Here is a 21,387-nt window from a genome sequence, read left to right as displayed (position 1 = left end):
ACAGTGGACCAACACCAGCAGATGACATGGCTCCCCAAATCAACACAGACTGTGGAAACTTCACACTGGACTTCAAACATCTTGCATCTCCATTCTTCCTCCAGACTCTGGGTTCTTGGTTTCCAAATGAGATACAAAAATTGCTTTAATCAGAAAAGAGGACTTTGGACCACTGAGCAACAGACCAGTTCTTTTTCCTTTAGCCCAGGTAAGATGCTTCGGACTTTGTTTGTTGTTCAGGAGCAACTATGACATTTGAAGCCCATGACCAGGATCCGTCTGTGTGTGGTGGCTCTTGATACACTGACTCCAGCCTCAGTCCACTCCTTGTGAAAGTCCCCAACACTTTTGAATGGTCTTTTCCTGACAATCCTCTCCAGGCTGCGGTCATCCCTGCTGCTTGTGCACCTTTTTCTTCCACACTTTCCCCTTCCACATAACTTTCTATAATGTGCTTTGATACAGCACTTTGGGAACATCCAACTTCTTTTGCAATTACCTTTTGAGGCTTTCCCTCCTTATGGAGGGTGTCAATGATGGTTTTCTGCACAACTGTCAGGTCAGCAGTCTTTCCCATGATTGTGATTCCTACTGAACCAGACTGAGAGACCATTTAATGGCTCAGGAACCCTTTGCAGGTGTTATGGCTTAATTAACTGATTAGAGTGGGACACTTTGAGCCTAGAATATTGAACCTTTTCACAATATTCTAATTTTCTGAGATTGTGGATTTGGGGTTTTCATGAGCTGTAAGCCATAATCATCTCAATTATGACACATCACGGCTTGAACTATCTTGCTTTGCATGTAATGAGTCTATCTCATATATTAGTTTCACCTTTTAAGTTGCATTACTGAAATAATGGCTTACAGCTTTTGAAAACCCCAAATCCACAATCTCAGAAAATTAGAATCTTCTAATTTTTTGAGTTTCACCTGAATGATGCTGTTGGAAGGAAAATCCATCTGGTTCAGTTTCAAGTTGGGAGAAAGATACTGGAAACAAAATGGAGGCTGATCGGAAAGAAGGTCCATTTATTGATGAACAGAACCACCAGGGTTTGTGGTTCTGGGCCAGCTGGGCAAATGGATGAATGAGTGGGTGGATCTTTATAGGTTTTTGTGACTTTGAACTGTTCTGGGGGTTGTGCAACGAAGGAGCTTGTGTTCTGAAAGGGTGTTGGGCAATTCCTACTGTGGCTAAAAGCTTTTGTCCTGGGTTGGATCTTGGGTGATGGGCTGTTTTCTAATCATACCAACAATCAGCCTTTGTTAGCTGTCAAACTTTGCTGCAAGGAGTTTCAAAATATCCTTGATATTGAATGGATTTCTGCCTACAATATTTTCTTTGCTTATAAATTCAGCCATCTAAATAGTTGTCTTCCTCTTTCAATGAGCTCTTTATCTCCTTAAGTGCTGGCATCTGCTGTGGGCTATTAAGAAAGACTGGGGGCTGCTTTCTGCCCTTTAAGAACATGTTTCTCCATTTCTTTTGGGGAAATATAATATTCTGCCTTTTTTAATATTTTCCAAAATATTTCATTCTTCTGGGGGCGGGGGCTTCCCACACACCCATTGCCCTTACCTTGCAAACAATCCATTGACAAGTCTATGGAGATTCTGAGTCATCCAGGTTATGGTTGTCCCAAAGGCGCTTTTTTCAAGTGTCAACTGGACTTTCTGGTTTTTCTGTGAAGACGTTTTGCTTCTCATCCATGAAGCTTCTTCTTCTGAAGAGCTGAAGAAGCTTACTGGATGAGAAACATCTTCAAAGAAAAAAAACAGAAAATCCAGTTGCCTCTTGAATAAGCAGCTTTGGGACAACCATGACCTGGATGACTGAGAATCTCCATAGACATTTAGCGATGCAGAGCTGAAAAAGCTTCTTGGATGAGAAGTAAAACATCTTCAAAGAAAAACCAAAAAGTCCAGTTTGCCTCTTGAAAAAAGCACCTTTGGGATCCGTTCACAGGTAACCCCCTTAACCCAGTTCTTGGACAGACCCAGTTCCCAGGTTCGTGCAAAACCCAACACGGGCCGCCCTAGCTCCGCTGCAAACAAGCATTTCTTGACCCAAAGAACAATAACCAAGATTAGCTTTTGCAAAAAAAAAAAAAAAAAAGTTGTTTAATTCGCCTCCCTCGCGCCCCAGCGGCTCCCCAATTGCGCCTGCGCGCTCGTCCCCCCTACCGCCTCCCTCCAGTTCCACGCGCCGCTGAGCGCCGCTTCTGCGCCTGCGCCTGCCGCCTCAGCTCCGGCGAAGTTTCTCGAAGGTTCCCGAAACTGCCGATCGGCCCAAACGGTCCGGGGAAGCCGGAAGAGGCGGCCACTTCCTTCCTTGTCAGTCATTCCGCCTGTCTTCATCAGAAGCGACCGGCGTTTCTCCTTCATCGGACATGGAGCTGCTCTGCTACAACCGGGGATGCGGCCAGCGCTTCGACCCGGCCACCAACACGGAAGGTGAGCGCGGCCTTTATACCCGGCTCCCTTTCCCCTCATCGTGTGGCTTTGCCGCCCTCCAGAGAGCGGGGAGTACAGTCTCCACGGTGCCCAGCCAAGCACGGCCGGGGCAAGCCGGCTGCTTGGGGCGATGGGATTTGGAGCCACAGCCTCTCCAGGAGGGAAGGCCGCGTTTGCGGGTACTTATGCGGGAGGGAGTCGTCCCGCTAGCCTGGGGGGTGGGGGAGGGCGAAGGGGGGGGGTCGTGGGGACAGATTGTGTGGCGAAAAAAAAAAGGAAGAAAACTCTAATAAATGATAAATTTTATTAAGTTTATTGGCAGCCCATCTTATCCCCCAGGGTAACTCTGGACAAAGTTGTCCGGGGTCAAGTGGGTCTCCAAGGAAGCTCTATTAAGTCCCATGTTCCTCAGTCTAGGCCACTTTAAAGACGGCTGGACTCCAACTCCCAGAATTCCCCAGCCAGCCTTTCTAGCGAGAGGATCCTGGGAGTTGAAGTCCAGCCGTCTTTAAAGCGGCCCAGATTGAGGTACATGGAGCTTTGAAAGCAAGGTTTCTTCAAACTTGGCAAGTTTTAAGACTTGTGGACTTCAACTCCCAGAAATTCCTGAGCTAACATGACTGGAGGAGGAGGAATTCTGGGAGTTGAAGTCTTAAAGCTGTCAAGATTGAAGAACCCTTGACTTAAAAGCCTCCAACTTGAACCCCTGACTTTTCTCTTGACAACTCTGCCCAGGTTTAACCTGGGGTTAAGATGGGTGGCCAATAAATTGGATAAATAAAAGAGGAAGGCAAAGTTGCCTCCTTCCTGGATGGGGTTTTTTTTTTTTTTTTTTACCTTCCTGCCAAGCGGACAGCTGTGGAATTTGGTCTGACTCCATTTGGACTGTCAAGGTCCCCTAAGGTCACCGGTGGTTAAACGGTATAACACAGTGTTAACAGTGTTCAACAACATGGGTCCATCACTGCCTTTTTTTTTTTTTAGGATGTTTTTTGGGACAGGGGTCTCCAACCTTGGCAACTTTAAGACTTGTGGACTTCAACTCCCAGAATCCCTCAGCCAGCTTTGCTTTTCTGGCTGAGGAGACCTGGGAGTTGAAGTCCACAAGTCTTAAAGTTGCCAAGGTTGGAGACCTCTGTTTTAGGATGCTTCTCCAAGAAGCTTCTTGGAGGAGAAGTGAAACCTCTTCAAAGACAAATCTCTTCACACCTCAACCCCTGCCTGGCTTGCAACCCCTGGTAGCCCCACTCAGTGGCGTTTTCAGATCTGCAAAGGCTTGCTTGCTCGGGATAGGAAAAAGAAAGGAAAGAGGAGAGTTCTACACAATCGTTGATCGTAGACCGTATGTCAGAATTTCGCTTGCAAGGAATATACAGTAACTTGAGTTGGCTGGTGCTTTGGAGATGCTCTCTTGTCCTCTGTAGCCAAAAGCTTGGTTATTGTCAAGCTCATGATTGTTCATTTTCTGATGGGTTTTAATTTTAGTTTTGATGTCAGTTGTATGAGTCCCATGGTCTGTAGAGATTCTCAATCATCCAGGTCATGCTTGCCCCAAAGGTGCTTTTTCAGGAGGCAACTGGACTTCGCTTGGTTTTTTTCTTCTGAAGGTGTTTCACTTCTCATCCAAGAAGCTTCTTCAGTTCTGATTAGATGGTGGGGAATGGAAGGATTGTCCTCATTTATCTCCAATCTACAACACAGTCCTTTCAGCAGTTCCAAGAAGGCTCCACATCCATTTGCACGACTCACTTTTTGTGACCCTGATGACACAAATAAACCCTTCCATTCCCCACCACTCAGTCAGAACTGAAGAAGCTTCTTGGATGAGAAGTAAAATGTCCTAACCCCCTCCCCCCACTGCTAAAAAAAACACCTTTGGGCTATGAATCTTGTGGCTGCTTTACATTCTCTGCCTTGTTTTATTGCCATAAGCTGCATTGAATGTTATAATAAACTGTAATAATAAGTACACATGTACTTCTCATCTATTGGCAACTCCTTAAAACTAATGTATGTTTCTCACTATAGCCGTAGCCCAATCCCTGTAAATGATGTAGGACAAGTTCCAGCAGGTGGAAGCATGTGGGTTCTTTCGTTGCTTCATGTACAGCTTTTCCCTCTTCAGATCTGGATCACTGCACATCACTCGTTACATAATGTAGCATCTGGGATATTATTGTGTGTGTGAGCATTCTTAGCCCCCTTTTGCCTACATGGAAATGTTTATAACTTCTAATACATAAATGGAAATCATTGTCTTGTTAAATACTTTTCCTTGATGTTCATATACTGTATAAATACAGTACATAGAAGAAAGAAAGCAGGAGTTGCCATTGTGCACACGGCTATCTCTTTCTTCCATGTCTCTCTCAGCAGCAATTTTTCCCACATCTTTTTACCTGATGATACCTTGTCATAATGTTAAAAAAGAATCCTTTGTCAGAAAGATATTGCATGGATTGAATGGTTGAAACACCAGGAGACTCTGCTGTGTTCCCATCTCCTTCCATGTCTTCTACCTTTGGGAAGGCACTCAACTAAGAATTCTGGCTTTATTATTTTTCAGGATGTTTTCCCAAACTGGAGAGATTCTTTCCTCCATCAGTAAAGAGTTGGCAATGACATAGCAGTGAATGTAATGTACAGTCAATTCTCAATACTTGTAATAGTAATAGTTACTTTCTATAAAGATGCAAACATTGAATTGGTCAATACTGAAACCTCAGTTATGAATGTGTCTGTCAGGCAGCTCAGTTTTTTTTTTTTTGCTCTTTTGCACGTCCGTGAATGACCATGAAATCACTGCAGATATTGATTGCAGTTACAAATTTTAGCAAGTAGGCAAATTCACACAAATACAGAATATGTGAATAATGAGAATCTACTGTATTTATTCCCATCCCTTTATCTGATTCTTAGATGTTATATTCATATTGAAAATTCATATTGAAGTTCAGTAATTGTTTTGCTAAGTTCCTCCCTTTTTTAAAAAAAAAACATGATCCAAATATTTTTTAGGTAATATTTCTGTGGAGTTTACATGGTGGTCATTAAGGAAGAACTTTATTTCTCTTGCACAGTTAATAGTTCAACCCTATTTTAGAAGATAAGTTTAAGCAATATGCATGGTGCCCATGTAGAATGTGCACTTATTGTGCCTGGAGGGATATATGTTATACAAATGAAACTTTAATATAACAGAATTATGATTTGCCAAGACAAATTTCAGATATATTTCTTTATATAACAAAATATTATATAATACATTGTGACAATAATAACTAAATGACACTCTTTCCCTGAATAGCCAAAATTCAAAATTTAGACTACCAGAATCCAGCAGAGGCTTTATTTTATATCTTGAAAATGTCACTGTTGCATAAGTCTAAATTGATCTGCTAAATACTGCTCATATAAAGTTATTCACTTGAGTTTAGCTGAGCTCTCTACTTTTTCATTTTTAGAATCATGCATATATCACCCAGGCGTACCTGTTTTTCATGACGCTCTTAAAGTAAGTGGGCAAATTTAATTATTTCAATGGCTTTTTGAAAACTGAAACTAAATCATGCTAATTGCAGTTATTTCAAGTGTTTTCATGACCTCTTATCAGTTTATCCGAATGTAATCAAACTTGTATGTTTTTCCCCCTAAAGATCTCAAATAACACTGACCTTCAGTATAAACACATGCTAAATCATGAGGAAGGGTTAGTAGATACAGCCAACTGAATTGCGTTGAATGCTTTTCAGTTCATTCAGGGTTTTTGGCTCAGTTAGGGAAAAGGGTATTTGCTAGGTACGATTCATATTTTGATTGTAAAGTTAATTAACTTGTTTCATTGCTTAATCAAGCCGCAGTTGGGCAGTATAAACAGAGATGAAAAGAAATAATGCAACTGAAAGTCAAAAAAATATTAATGGTGTCATCAGATTAGTGTAAAATGTTCTTCTTTCTGGTTCACGTGTTCTTTAATAATAATCGCTAGAAGTTGAACAACCATCCTAGATGGGGGAGGAGGGTTCAAGGAAGGAATCAGCTTGGACTCCCTATCTAGGTAAATACAACAGGACTAGATCTGAACTCCTCCCCCTTGAATGACTTCGGCTTATCTGGTCTTTCCCAGATGAAATTTGCCAGTCTGGGTAGATTCCGGTACTATAGGCAGAGAACAATAAGGTAGCTCTACACGTATAGGTCTGGTTGCTTGTACCTGACACTAGATAATATTTCAGTGTCGCCATATTTTTACAGGGCTGGTCATGCTGTAAAAGAAGAACAACAGACTTTTCTGATTTCTTAAGCATTAAGGTATGTATTAGTAGCTGTATAGGTTTTTATTTAACTATACTATGATATTAATGCTTAAGTGCCAAATTCAGTCAATTAAATTTTCCATTGGCAAATACATGCAAAGGCTAGCTGGGTTTATTTAATTTCCAGCAAGTATACTACATGGCATGTTGTGTTTAAATGGAACTCTTACTATCTAAGCTTTTTTAAAGCACAGGAACTCTGCTATCCTAGCATCTTACAATAGCACTAGCACTTAGACTTATATACTGCTTTATAGTGCTTTACAGCCCACTCTAAGCAGTTTACAGAGTCAGCATATTGCCCCCAACAGTTTGGGTCCTCATTTTACCCACCTCGGAAGGATGGAAATATTACAATACTGTGAAGAACAGAAGTTGATATAGGTGTACATATATGATTAGTCTAATAAAAAAAAAGGAATATCTGCTTAACCAAGCATACAAATTAGAATGATAAAGAATCTGAAGGCTAATAAGAAAAGGGACATTTTCAAATACATTGATAGAACTGAGTAACAATTTGTATTAAATAGTGTTTGTACAACAGGGTTGCACCAAGGGCTTCCATAATAGTGAGAAACCCCCTGAACCAGTCAAACCTGAAGTGAAAACTACGTCTGAACGAAAAGAATTAGCTGATCTGAAACCTAAATTTCAAGAGCACATAATTCAAGCACCAAAGCCAGTAGAAGCAATTCAAAGACCAAGGTAACAATATTGTGATAATACCAATTAAGACTGGCATTAATGCCAAATCAATTTCATAGGTTATAACTTTATTTATTTTGTGTTTATTAACTTGCTGTCTAAATAAGTGTAATGTCTAAGTATATTTTATTTTATTCCTGGAGAAACCCAAAATATATTTGTAAACCAATCTTGGATAAAATTATAAATCTATATGATATAATCTTTTTTTAATCATAAGAGTAACTACCAAGAATATTAATATTAACTCTTTTTAACCTGTTTAAAATATGCAAAATATTTAGTTGTTGAGATTGAATAATCAAAATGATGCATTTTTCTCGTGTGGTTCCTTAGTTCTGATGAACCAATGAGCTGCTTGCAGTTAAAAGTATCAGCGTCCTTGAAACAATCGTTAGAAAAGCTAAAACTATCATTGGAAAATGAAATTAAAAAAGGTATGTAGCTTAGTAATAGTCCAAGATGTTTTTACCAAGAATGTGTTGTGTCCATTATTATTATACTTCATTTTTGCAATGTGCATGATGCTATCATGTTTGAAAAGCAAACATCCTGTGCACAAAATACTCAGTGTGAGTGCACCTCTGATCTCTTATACTGTGCATCCCAATCTTTACCCCCACCCACCCCCACCAACCCCCAAATTTCTTTTAAGCATGAAAAGTTAGAAATGTTCTAAAAGAGAGTTCTTATTTTACAGAAGATGATAGCGATGAGATAAAGATTGGGACTCCATGCAAAAATGCAGGCTGTTCAAAGGTAAGTATCTTTAAATCTTATTTAAACAACACAGTAGATGGTCTGTTTTATTTCAAGTTGTTTTTTTAAGTACAGACCTGCCAACCAATGTTAGATCAACATATCCCATGAATAGTTATCATATGTAAATATCAAAGTGCATTTTCTTGCATTCGCAACCATGAGAGTTTTCACCCATTTTCTTATTTTTAAATACACATGAATCATGACAACAATAAGTTATTATTTTAAACAAAGTCTAAAGTTCAAATGTTGATCCAAATCTGCACAGCTAAATATTTTTCCAACGTCCCTTAAAAGATCCACAGGAAAGCCTTCCCTCTTCCCCCTTTCATTCTCATCCAGACATTGGAAGAAACTTGGCTCATTGTGAAACGCTTTCAGCTGATGACCAGGGGGAATTGCAAAATAATACAAATGGCTATGGCTTGACTTTTTCCTGCTTGGGAAGCATTGGGATGTAACCTGCTGTAATTCAGTGGCTAATGAACTATTTTCTGTTAACATTTCCCTAGACATTTGAAGGACCAGGCAGCATGGAAGACGCATGTATCTATCATGCTGGTGTGCCTATATTCCATGAAGGGTGGGTATCCTGTGGATAAATTCATTCTTAAAATTCTGTATAGACAAGCAGCATATTTGGATGACTAGCAATAATTCTATGTGATTCTATGTAAGTGTTTTTTCCCGCTGCCCTTTGTAATAGGATGAAGTATTGGAGTTGCTGTAAGAGGAAAACATCAGACTTCAATACTTTTTTGGCTCAAGAGGGCTGCACAACGGGAACACACCTATGGATTAAGAAGGATGCCGTAAGTAGTTGCAGATATACTGTTTGGCTACATTGATTGGGAAAATTAAATGCTTTTGCTTTGCATTTAGTCCAGTTGCACCTTAAGATAAGAACTTGAAATCTGTAAAATTTCATACAGAGTACATAAATGGTAGTTTGAACTGTACAGAAAGTTCTGTACTGTTGATCATTTACCCTGGGGGATGATGGCACAGTTGTAAGTGTGAAAAATGGTCATAAGTCACTTTGCAGTGCCATTGTAACTTTGAATGGTCACTAGATAAACTGTTGTAAACTGAGGACTTGTATTTAGAAAATATAATCTATAGAATGAAATGTAGCATTTACTGTATATATTAAATCCACTTGAAAACATGTTGATTTGTTCTGGCAGTTTGTAGTAAGTTGTACTACTATTACACAGGTTAATCTGTTTTTCTAAAAATGCAGTTGTACCAAAGGTTTACCTCTAATTGTCTGTTTGAGACACATTGCCAGCAAGTTTTTTTAAAAAAAATATTTACTTTTACCCCATCTTTATTGTATTTATAAATAACTCAAAAATTAATACACCGAAAATGACATCGATGGGTCTGAGAACGGGAAAGTTTGGTAGAAACTTATGTTATGTTTTCCATGCAGCGTTAATTATACAGATTCCTTAGAATTGTCCATAAAATATTCTGTGTAGTTTCCCCTTTTCCCACAGCAGAAGAGGGTATCCTGAAATCCCTCACTTGCTCCCATAGATTGACTTATGGCTAGAATGGACAAGATCACCTTCCCACCGTTTTCATGTCATGAGTCATGAGCCCTGGTAGTCCAATGGTTGTAATGCAGTATTGCAGGCTAACTCTGACCACAGTCTGCAGTTCGATTCTGATGGAGCTCAAGGCTGACTCAGCCTTCCATCATTTTGAGGTCGGTAAAATGAGGACCTAGATTGTTGGGGGAAATAGGCTGACATCATAAACCGCCCAGAGAGTGCTGTAAGAAGTCTATAACTGCTATTGCTATTTTGCTAATGGTTCCTGCCTAGGTCTCCAATAAGCAAGATGTTATGAGGAGCCATTTCTCTCCCGTTTAGCTCTCCGATAACTGGAGCTGGCAAGCCATGATAAAGTTCTTGGGTGCAAATATTGATAGCTCTGCTGTGTTGAAATATATTTCACTAGCTCTATACCCGTGCTTCGCTACGAAACTATGTGATTGGGCTTAGTTTTTGGGGAGGAAAATAAGGGAAAAAATTCTGCCTCTGCCTACCAGCATCCATCTAGTTAGCATCCTTTCAGTGTGTGAGAGAGTTGAGTGCTGTTTGGAAACTGAAACAGTACTTGCTGTGTGAGCAAGAAGACAGCAAGGAGCCTGGGCGTGGCTTAGCTCAACTGTTCTGTACTAAAGCTGGTTGGTGCTGTGAAACCAAAACTGAAACTCCTCTCCTCTGCTTGTGTTTTGCGTTTGGAAGAGATTTCTTTTCAGGTGGGGAGGGGGAGTAGAACTCCTTAGCATCAGAGCGTGTTAATAACAATATAGGAAATACTAATCCTCTGATGGTCAGTCCTTGACTTATGACCACAATTGGGACCAGAATTTCTGTTGCTACGCCAGGTGGTTGTTAACTGAGTCCCATCTAATTTAACAATCTTTCTGCCATGGTTGTTAGGTGAATCACTGTAGTTGTTAAGTAAACCACACATGGCTAAATGAATTCCACTTCCCCCGTTGACCTCGTTTGTTGGAGGTCATCTGGGAAGGTTACAAATGCTGATCCCCGGGACTCTGGACAATGCAATTATCATAATCCTATGTCGGTTGCCAAGCACTCAAAATTTTGATCACGTGCCTGCCTGCTGCAACTGTGTGAGGACCAGTTTGAAAAGGCGCTTTTTTTTCCAGGGCTGTTATATATAACTTCAAATGATCGCTAAATGAATGGCTATAAGTTGAGGACTGCCTGTATTTTTAAATACAGGTATTGTTAAAAGAGACTCTCGCAGTGAATTTGCTGGGGTAGGTTGTACAAGGACACAGGAGGTAAAACAGCTGGGACTTCTGACATTCCAGGCAGTTTGGGCCTGCTTTTCATAACCTTAGGAAAACTTTTTTTGTTTAAAGACTTCCGTGGCTTGTTCTACTTGATAGGGTGGAAAAATACAGCTTGCGTTTGTTATTTAAAGACCCCCCCGCTGTATATATTCTGCCAAGTGGGGAAAAATCTTCCTTTTGCCATACATGTCCCCATACTGTTTCTAGGCAGAGCTTCTCTTCCAAACTTTGGCCAACAATGGCAATCTTCACTCCAATGAAAAAAATAGGTAGTGTTGGGTTTGTTTGTTATTCATTTTAAATGAAAAAAATAATAATTGTGTCTCTCTGTTCAACTTTAAGGGGAAGAAGGTGGTGCCGTGCAGACATGACTGGCATCAAACTAGCCGTGAAGTAATAATTTCTATCTATGCAAAGAATTCCATTCCTGAACTGAGCCGGGTAGAGGCAAACAGTACATTAGTAAGTTGCTCTTTTGCTTTGGGTGGGGCTGACGTTCATGCACAACCTTTTGATTGATTGATTGATTGATTACATGCCATCAACTCAGTGTTGACTCACTGCACATAGCGATTCACTATGATGGTCTGCCCCTAATCTGATACTTCAGGTCTTCCAATGGTGTATTTATTGCCACTGTAACTGAGTGTATCCATCTTGCTGCATTTGAACTTTTTATAGGGAGTTAGGTCTGTACCACCGAAGGACGTTGTACTGCATTAGCATTCAAAGTATGTGAGACATCTTCCATAGAGCAACACGACAATAAAAGATGTCTATTAAATTTGTTGCAATAAAGTATATGCATACAGAGATAAACATATAGAGGCGGTCTTAGTTCTTTATGTGAGGCTGATTAAACAAAAACTAATTATCTGTTGGATGGAGGGCATGTTAAATGTAATGAATATATAATTGGTTCAATAATCACATCCAAAGAATAATTACCAGCAGCTCTTCATCAAATTGTACAGGTAAAGGGGTCCCCTCGCACATACATGCTAGTCATTTCCGGCTCTAGGGGGCAGTGTTCATCTCCATTACAAAGCCGAAGAGCCAGCACTGTCCGAAGACGTCTCCATGGTCATGTGGCCGGCATGACTAAATAGCAAAGGTGCACAGAACTCTGTTACCTTCCCACCAAAGTTGGTCTCTATTTTTCTACTTGCATTTTTACATGCTTTCAAACTGCTAGGTTGGCAGAAGCTGGGACAAGTAGTGGGAGCTCACTCTACACAGCGTTAGGGATTCGAACCGAACTGCCAACTTTTCTGATTGACAAGCTCAGCGTCTTAGCCACTGAACCACCACATCGCTTCATCAAATTGTAGACAGGTTTTAAGTGAGGGGACACATAGTTGAGAACTGGAACTTGTAATTTTTAATATTTTTATTGGATGAGAACTTAACAACTTTGTAGAGGCTACAACATTGGGTGGCATAGTTAATACTTCAGAGGACAATTTTTTAAAAAAAAAATCAAATTAAAGAGATGGGATGAAAATAGCAATGCAATTTAATAGAAACAAATACAGAGTTCTTCCCTAAGAAATGTATCACATGGAAACGAGGTGGCAAATACTGGATTAATACCAGCAGTTGTGAAAAAGAACTTGGGATAAGGATTGATTGGCAAATTGGATATGAGCCAGCGGTATGATGCGTTTGCAAAAATGGCAGATGCAATTTTACACTGCATCAGTGGGTACATAATTTCCCAATTGTGGGATTAATCGTTCTGCTCTACTATGTTTTGCTTGGGTATCTGGGGTGTATTAAATTTGGGTAGCCATGCTTTAAGAAGGAATCAGAGATATCAGAACAAGTTCAGAGAATGGCAGTAAGAAAATCTAGAAATGAAGTTTTGTAAAGAGTGGTTGAAGGAATTGGGAAATCTGTTTTTCTTTCGTGCAGTGTTTCTCAACCTTGGCCGGTGGAAGATGGGGTAGACTTCAACTGGCCATGGTTGAGTAACACTGCTTTCATACGTTTAAAGGGAAGGGTTACTTTAAAGTAACAATAGACCTGTTTAGATAAATGTGAGTAAACTTGGATTTCTCTTTCACTGCACACACCTTTCTTTCTTTTTGCAGCTAAATATCCATATTGTGTTTGAAGGTGATAAGGTGTTCAATCAAAATCTGAATTTATGGGGTGTAAGTACATAATTCTGCTACAAATTTTCAAGTTTCTCTGGAAGTCTTTTTATGGATTCTGTTGTCAGACTTTTCTAACGTAATGTGGCACTTGCATTTAAGAAAAATGCAAGCGCCAAAGTCTAGTTGACAGTTGTGGAAGTGGTTGATGAATGGATTCTGTGCACTCAAGTCATTATTAAAAGGGTGATTTGCAAAATTCCATATGGCACCTGTGAATCAGTTTTTTATTCATCACAATCACAGCCTGTTAGGAAACGAAGTTAAAAACTTACCGTTGTGTCCTTTGACTGTCTTGATATAAAACTGATACAAGATATATTGATACCAGACTTGAACTAAGAAGCCTCTTTCTGAAGTTATAACAATGCTTACGGATTTCTCTGTAATCAATAAGGACTGTCATGTGCTACAGGTAGTACTCAACATGACCACAGTTAAGCCCAACCTGTTGCTAATTGAGAAATTTGTTAAGTGGGTTTTGTCCCCATTTTACGAGTTTTCTCACCACAGTTGTAAAGTGAATCCCTGCCGTTGTTAAGTTAGTAACACAGCTTTTAAGTGAATCTGGCTTCCCCATTGACTTTGCTTATCAGAAGGTTGCGAAAGGAGATCACGTGACCCTGGGACACGGCAGGGGTCATAAACATGAGCCAGTTGTCAAGCATCCTAATGTAAATCATGTGACTGTGGGGCTGCTGCAACGGTCGTAAGTGTGAAAAATGATCATAAGTCACCTTTTTCAGCACTGTTGTAATTTTTGAACTAAATGAACTGTTGTAAGCCGAGGACTACCTGTATAATAGCCGACTGAATGCATTTAAAGATGCTTATAAGTCCGCCCAAGGTCCATTGCTTGAACTGAAACCCACTCTTTTCCTCTTCCAGGTGATTGATGTGAAAAGGAGCTACGTAAATATGACGGCTACAAAGATCGAGCTCGCCATGAGGAAAGCGGAGCCCATGTTATGGGCAGGCTTGGAACTCCCAGCATCCAAATTGCAACACAAAGAGCCTCAAAACATTGTAGAACAAGCTTGAAATCGGAAAGTGTGCCTGGTGAAATGGTGACTTGGCATTTTAAGACAAAAACAATTTTGAAGGCAGCCACTTTAAAAAAAAAAAAAATCCATTCCAGCTCGAGCGTGTAGTGCATGGCTTTCAAGCAGTAGGGCAGACCACTGGTTTTGTTGTACCGGCTCCTTAATTTGCCCAATGTCGACTTGATGCTTGCAAACCCTCAGAATTTCCTCTGCCATCGTTTTATAAAGGGAGTGTGTGTTCTCCCTGGCCCAAGCTCTAAATAATCATCTCGAACATCCCCCGGGAAGCAGCCTCTTATATATTGAAAATCCAAGTTAAATTTTCATTGGTAGTTGGATGCGTGCAAGATTGTTTCTCAGTCTGTGGCAAGGAGAGCGCAAGGGGTTATTGCTGCGTTTCTGTATCGTCTTTTTTTATGTCATTAAATGCAGAAATAAAACGGTAGAAGTTTTAGACTTGCCTGTGCAAAGAAGTTGGTAATCTTTTTTTTATTATTATTCCTTGGAATTCAGGAAATATATTGCCAGTGAACTGCTAGGCTACCTCTGTGCACTTATTCAGAAAGCCAAGGCTTTCCAAGACAAAAAGCAGGCACTGGGAATTTTAGGTCCATTTCGTTGTGTTTCTCTTAAGCCTTGTCCTCATCCAGAGGGGAAATAGCACAGGCAAAATGTCCAATATGGGCACATCGGATTTTTGGTGGCTATGCTTTTCTGATCAGTTTTTCCATCTCCTTTGTGGTAAAGCAATGAAGGCCACTCGGTTTATACTTTCAGTTTGCTACCTTTTTGCCAAAAGTGTAGGGAAAGTTGGGAGGGCTGAAATACATGCCACAAGTGCAGAATGGTCAACTTCAAGCAAAACAAGGGTCTTTGTGCAAATTGTGAATTGTGTTGCAGTATGTTACTGTATTTTTATATACTTGAAGATGGCAAAACTACTATAGAGGCAGAACGACTCATTGGCATCGCTCAAGTCATAAGTGATTGCACGAAAAAAGGGGGGCCTTTTTTAAAAGCACGTGTTACTTGTATCTATAATACTATTTTTTTTAAAAAAAAAAAGTTTTAATCCGGAAATTGTTGGAGGTAAATAAAGCAGCCTTTTGTGATTGCAATTTTTAATATGTGTTTAAGACAGTTTAAACTGAATTTTCTAAGAAAAGATAACTCTAGAACAAGGGGCCCCACTCCCCCAGTCTGCAGCCTGTTGGGAACTTGGCCCGCAAGCAGCACATGAAGTGCCCACATGAAGCTGCATTGGTGCAAGTGGCATGCACAACACATGAAACTCTCCCCACCTTGCCACCGCTGGTCCACAAAGCAAGAAATGTTGGGAACGCTGCTCTAGAAGGTAGACATTAATAAACCATACAACTTCAGAATCTGCTTCTTCTGTCCTTTGTGCTCCAATTAGCTTTGGAGCATCTGCTTTTCTGATCTGGATGGTCTGCTTCTTTGAATTTCTGCCTAAAAGCTACCACGCTGTACCCCAATCACCCTTGAATGCAAGTTTCCTGCATTCAGGGGTCTGGAGAAGCCATTCAGTGAGTGACAGACCCTGCCAGCAACTTCTGCTATACCCAGCAGATTCTTTTGGTGATTATAGATATTTCCTGTGGCTTGACCTTTGAGCAAGACTGCAAATTGCATAAAGACAAGTCAAGCAGAATTTTAATTGCAGACAAAGTAGAGCAGACACTTCTGATATTTGAAAGCAAAAAGAAAATTGCTCTTTAAGAGCTAAGCCATGGTTTAAAATAACATGTAAAAATTGGCGGAGAACGTGCAACAAATCCAAGTTGATCCTAATTGTCTACTTAAAAGTTTCTGGAGAGTAATTTTCCAACAAGAGGTCAATTTAGTCTCAGAATAGCAAATGGTTGCTCTTCATTAACAATGTATTTTTACTTCCCAGCATTGTCATGTTTCATTAGCATGACACTTGGATCCAGTTCATATTGCTCACCAGTTTGTTCAAATGGCGCTAGCAAGACTTGAATCCAATAGCTGCAGGCGCCTTTGGAGAACAGTTCTCCACGCCCCAGATTGTTGTTGCACCTTCATTTACTTTCCTTGATAAATGTCTTGATTTTTAACCACAGAAGTTACCGTACTGTAACTTTCCTGAGGGTTTTTTTTTTTTTTTTTTGCTGCCCTTGAAATAAGCCGTTGGCACTGGAGTGCAGTGAACAGTTTCCCCAGGTTTCTGTGGTTCAAGCCTATTTAGGGATCGATTGGTTTTATGGAATCCTTCCCAGTACTGTGTATTCCTGATGGGACTTGACAGCATTCTTTGTCTGCCATTTTTGCAGTCTCCTGTTGCAGGGTTCCTCAGTTTTAGCAACTTTTAAGACTTGTGGACTTCACCTCCCAGAATTCTTCAGCCAGTCATGCTGGCTGGGAAATTCTGGAATTTGAAGTCTGCAAGTCTTGAAGTTGCCATGGTTGGGGACCCCCCGGTTATCGGGCAAGAAAAAAAAAAGCTGGTCAATCATTTAGCTTGGAGTGTTACAATTGCAAGCCTTCATGTCTCAATTTGGGCAGTTGCTCGGTGGACTCTTGTGCCATTTCAAGCACAATTTTCATGTTTATAGTTGAATCACTTTTTTCCAAGGAAAACACATGGGCATTCTTAATGCAAAGCATGTTTAAATTGGGACCCGCATTTTATTAAGACATCAGTGCTATACAGCCAAGTCACCATTTCCACAGTCAGTACTGTTGGTTTTTTGTCTTGGGGGAAAAAAAAGATATATTCTGTATAGTAATAAAGATATTTGCTTTAAATTATAGCATGAGAAGTATTTTTAAAAAATCAGTGGCTGATTTTTTTCATACCGTACCTAAGAACTTCAGTTGTGTATGGAAAGTGAAGAAGAAAGGTGTCTGGAACACTAGGTTTTCCAAATGCTTTTCTTCTCTTCTCTTCTTTGTTTTCCCGTGCATGGATGTTTGTTTTAAATTGTGTTGGAGGATGTTTGTGGTTTCATGCCTTGAAATATTTTTTTATAAATTTTGAAATAAACAGTTTAGTGCATACATTCTACCTTTTTGAAAGAATCGTGAGAATATTTTATTTATTTGTTTGTTGTATGTAAGACCTGTTTGCTCATACCCATAAAAGATTAGTTGAGTGTTTTGGCTTATATTGTGTAAGTTTGTGCAGAGGATGTATTTTACTGACTATTTCCATCAAACCCATTGGCAATTTAACGCCACAGAAGGGCCCACAGAGAATGCTTTTATCATACTTATCATAGAAGAGCTGAGAGATTGCTTTAAGCAAAGTTCAGGTATATATTTCTCAAAACATGATTAGCTTCATCCACAGAGGATCAATCTGCCTTAATCTTTCTCAACCTGGTTTGAGGTTAATTATGCACAACAGGCAATGTAGCCTCAACACATCTGAAGAATACCATTTGGAGGAAAGCTGTACTCTATGCTATTAGGTAGCTAGGAAAAAAAACCCACTATATCTTCCACTTACCCAATCATTTTGTTTCCACCACCACCACCCACACACACACTCCTACGTTTCCCATTTGTGCTCAGAAGAAAAGCATCCATATTTCGTTTCACGCAATGAGCAAAACAGCGTTGTATTTTGCGTACACTCCAAAACACACCAAAGCAGCCACGGGCTGTCTGAAATCAGCTACGCCTGTTCCACAGGCTAGTTTGTGAGCGGACCAATGTTGACATCCCTACGCTCAAATCATTTGAAGCGAGATGTTTGGGACTGCTTTAAGCAACTGAAAATGCAGATAGTCCTTGACTTAAAACCATTCATTCAGGAACGTTTAAAATCAGAGCAACGCTGGAAAAAAAAGTGACTTGCAACTGGCAGTTACAAACTTGGCAGCATCCCCACAATTATCAAAATTTGAGCACTTGGTCAATTGGCACGCATTTACAACAGTTAACGGTGTGCTGTGTTTCTCTGGTCACCATTTGTGGCCTTCCCAGCCAGTTTCTGACATACAACGCAGTGGGGGAAGCCATATTTTTTTTAACTACCATACCAGGTGATCCACTTAGCAAAAATTGCAATTATTTGCTTAACAACCACGGCCCAAAATATAAAATTGGACGTGGTATATTCAACAACTGCTTTGCTTAGCAACAAAAACTTGTGCCAATTGCGGTCATCGGTCAAGGACTACCTTGTCCTAAGGACTACCTGTATCGGAGTAAAAGGGGGATTTCAAACGCTCATTCCCACCTGAATCAGAGGAATAGGACAAGAAAATCCCGATGACGAATGAAACTTTTCAGAAACTATATTGAAACAAGCTTGGAGAGTAAGGCACTGCCAAAAAAACACCTGATCAGTGTTCGAATCACCAGAATTGGAAGCAGTGATGTGCTGGGATTGTAAAATTGCACACAAAAAATACAAATTTTCCGGCCATGCACATCGTCAAATAGGCTGCTTCTGTTCTACTGCTTCTGGCTGCTTCTGTTCTACACCCCTTCCAGGATCCCTGCAGCGGCTCGCACAGTGAAGGCTGCGATAGAGATCTGTCTCTTGACTTCCTTCCACGCTTTGTGCGGATCTCCCCTGCTGCCTATATCAAAAAGAGCATCGTAGATCCCTGGGAATGACATGCCTGCGTATTTGTTGCGGCTGCTTGGAGCAAAAACGATGTGTCTGCAGAGCAAGAAGACAGAGGCAAAAATAATTAATGGAAGTTGTGCAAATGTAGCGGAACCGAACAACCTTCTTGGACTCGAAGCGAAATGTTTTCAAAGAGTGGGGGGGAAACCAAGAAAAATCCGATTGCCTTTTGAAAAGCACCTTTGGGACATTGCGCCAGTAAAATCTTTATTCTATGTCAGGCTTTTAAAGTGCCTTCTGCAAAAGCTTGCAGGAACCATGTTTAGCAAGGTGTAAGAAAACGACAAGACAGCCTGAAACATCCTTAGCAAAACTGCCTGAAATCAAAAATATCAAAAGTATTTTTTAAAAAAAAAAAAAAAAAATAGCTTTACCTTATATTAGAAAACACCAGACGTTAGCTGTTTTCTGAATCTGTTTCAGCAAGAATTTGTCCCTTATCCCTCACAGGAGAGATTATTTTTTTACTGAAGCTATGTAGTGGTGCAAGGGTTAGAAGGCAGTATTGCAGGCAAACTCTGCCCGCAGCCTGGAGTTCGAACCTGACCAGCTCAAGGTTGACTCAGCCTTCCATCCTTCTGAGGTTGGTAAAATGAGGACCCAGATGGTTGGGGGCGATAGGCTGACTCTCTAAACCGCTTAGAGGGGGCCAGTTAGTGGGCTGCTGCCACCAGTTTGGACCAGTTCTAGTGAACCAGTAGTTCCGACCATCAGCTGGCCCCGCCCGCCCACCCCCGCCCTATTCCTGTCCTATATTTCCGTCTTTCTCAGCCGATTCGCGGAGCACAGCGGATTTCCGCGCCTCAGCTCTTCTACTTACCAGGCCTGCCCTAGAAGGCAAACTGCTGAGGTTAAAAATTGTGGGTTTTTTGAGTGTTGCGCATGCAGAAAGTACGCACTCACAGAACTGGGTTTTTTTATTTTTATAACAAAAACAACAAATAAAACCATCTTTCAGTTATACAGTGTGTCGTCTGGGTATATATCAGTGGTGGGATTCAACTTCTTTAACTACCGGTTCTGTGGGCGTGGCTTGGTGGGTGTGGCAGGGGAAGGATACTGTAAAAAAATCTCCAGTCAGAGGTGGGATTTACTGCTTCTCCGAACTACTCAAAATTTCTGCTACCGGTTCTCCAGAACTGGTCAGAACCTGCTGAATACCACCTCTGGTACATATGTCTTGTGCACATATTAATATTTGTATACATTTCTTGGTAAATTTACATTCCTATTGCAACCTGTCCAGCATTATATATCACAATATAGCACTGTTACAGTGTCATTTAGTTTCTCACTTTATTTTCCAACCATCTAATAAAATAAATCCCAAAGCTTGTAATACTCCCTTTCTTCTTATTCTCTAATTGCCAGTGTTTAACTTACTCATTTCTGCACATTCCATTATTTTGTTAATCACAGAATTGGTTGTAAAATCGGTTGCAGCCCACCACTGGAGAGGGCTGTAAAGCACTAGGAAGCAGTATATAAGTGCTATTGCTAGTGCTTTGCCAACTGAATGTGGAAAACCATCTTTGTTTTACCTCTGATTCTTCTGTCAAGAAAACCCATTTTCTTCCAAATGCAAATGTTCTGGGCAGGTTGACTTTTGAATACTAGTTACCTGAACCCTTTAACCCTCGTTTGTTCATTCATCTCTACACCTCTTCAATCTACTACAGGTAGTCCTCAACTTACAACTATTTTTTTTGAAAATTATAATAACACTGGAAAAAAAGTGACTTATGACCAGTTCCTCATATGATGACCATCGCAGTTTCCCCACAATCATGTGATTGAAATTTGGGCATTTGGTCACTGGCATGATCGCTATTTGAGCTATGGTGGCTCAGTGTAAGAATGCAGTGTTGCAGGCTAACTCTGCAATCCCACACCCTGGAGTTCGATCCTGACTGGCTCAAGGTTGACTCAGCCATCCGTCCTTCCAGTAAAATGAGGACCCAGATAGTTGGGGGGTAATAGGCTGACTCTGCAAACTGCTTAGAGAGGGCTGTAAAGCACTGTGAAGCAATATATAAGTCTAAAATGCTAAATGTTATTTGCAACCTACCCAGCCAGCTTCTGACAAGGCGAGTCAATGGGGATTAAGCCAGATTCGCTTAACGACTTCATAATTCACTAAACAACTGAAGTGATGCATTTAACAACTGTTGAGGAAAATGATTGCAAAATGGGGTGCAGCTCAGCAGTGGGATCCTACCTATTCCACTAGTGGTTCAGTGATCACGTGCACACGCATGTGTGCACCTAATGCACACGCACCTAACGTGCATGCGCAGCTTTCCCCACACCACCCGAGACCTGCAGCGCCAATCACCAGAGAGGAAAAAGAAGAGAAAAGCGCAGGGGTGGGTGGGTGGGTGGGAGGGGGCCGATCCTGTGCTTTTCTTTCTCCGCTCAGCTGATCATCGGAGGCTATTTTTTTACTACCGGTTCATGTGAACCGGGGCGAACCGGTAGC

The 21,387-nt window shown here is 40.7% G+C and overlaps 2 protein-coding genes across 2 annotated transcripts in view; one reads left to right on the top strand and one right to left on the bottom strand.

The window, feature by feature from the left end:
• The first annotated feature begins 2,207 nt into the window (after positions 1-2,207).
• On the top strand, positions 2,208-17,425 carry CHORDC1 (cysteine and histidine rich domain containing 1). Its single transcript, XM_026679940.2, has 11 exons — positions 2,208-2,460; positions 5,925-5,974; positions 6,715-6,771; positions 7,324-7,484; positions 7,821-7,921; positions 8,185-8,243; positions 8,759-8,829; positions 8,953-9,058; positions 11,428-11,547; positions 13,179-13,241; positions 14,130-17,425. Exons 1-11 carry the CDS (start codon positions 2,397-2,399, stop codon positions 14,280-14,282), a joined length of 1,005 nt encoding a protein of 334 aa, XP_026535725.1. The 5' UTR covers positions 2,208-2,396; the 3' UTR covers positions 14,283-17,425.
• The window catches only part of LOC113420137 (N-acetylated-alpha-linked acidic dipeptidase 2-like), a 53,917-nt gene continuing 47,873 nt past the window's right edge, over positions 15,344-21,387 (bottom strand). The window contains exon 19 of the mRNA XM_087966108.1: positions 15,344-18,941. Within this exon, the coding sequence (XP_087822234.1) occupies positions 18,755-18,941 (187 nt within the window). The 3' untranslated portion in view covers positions 15,344-18,754. The remainder of the gene's footprint in view (positions 18,942-21,387) is intronic.

The sequence above is a fragment of the Notechis scutatus genome, chromosome 5 (genome assembly GCF_049901735.1).
Source record: "Notechis scutatus isolate UNSWTSFEM ecotype Mainland chromosome 5, rNotScu1.2, whole genome shotgun sequence".
Lineage (NCBI taxonomy): Eukaryota > Metazoa > Chordata > Lepidosauria > Squamata > Elapidae > Notechis > Notechis scutatus.
The sequence above is the reverse complement of the archived record's forward strand: the minus strand, read 5'-3'. Positions and strand labels throughout refer to the sequence as shown.

Bases quoted from the DNA above. Each gene is read 5' to 3' on its own strand.
- CHORDC1 (XM_026679940.2), top strand. From the start codon at position 2,397: ATGGAGCTGCTCTGCTACAACCGGGGATGCGGCCAGCGCTTCGACCCG. The intron at 5,975-6,714 runs GTAAGTGGGCAA...ATATTTTTACAG, and splicing joins TTTTTCATGACGCTCTTAAA to GGCTGGTCATGCTGTAAAAG. The intron at 7,922-8,184 runs GTATGTAGCTTA...CTTATTTTACAG, and splicing joins GGAAAATGAAATTAAAAAAG to AAGATGATAGCGATGAGATA.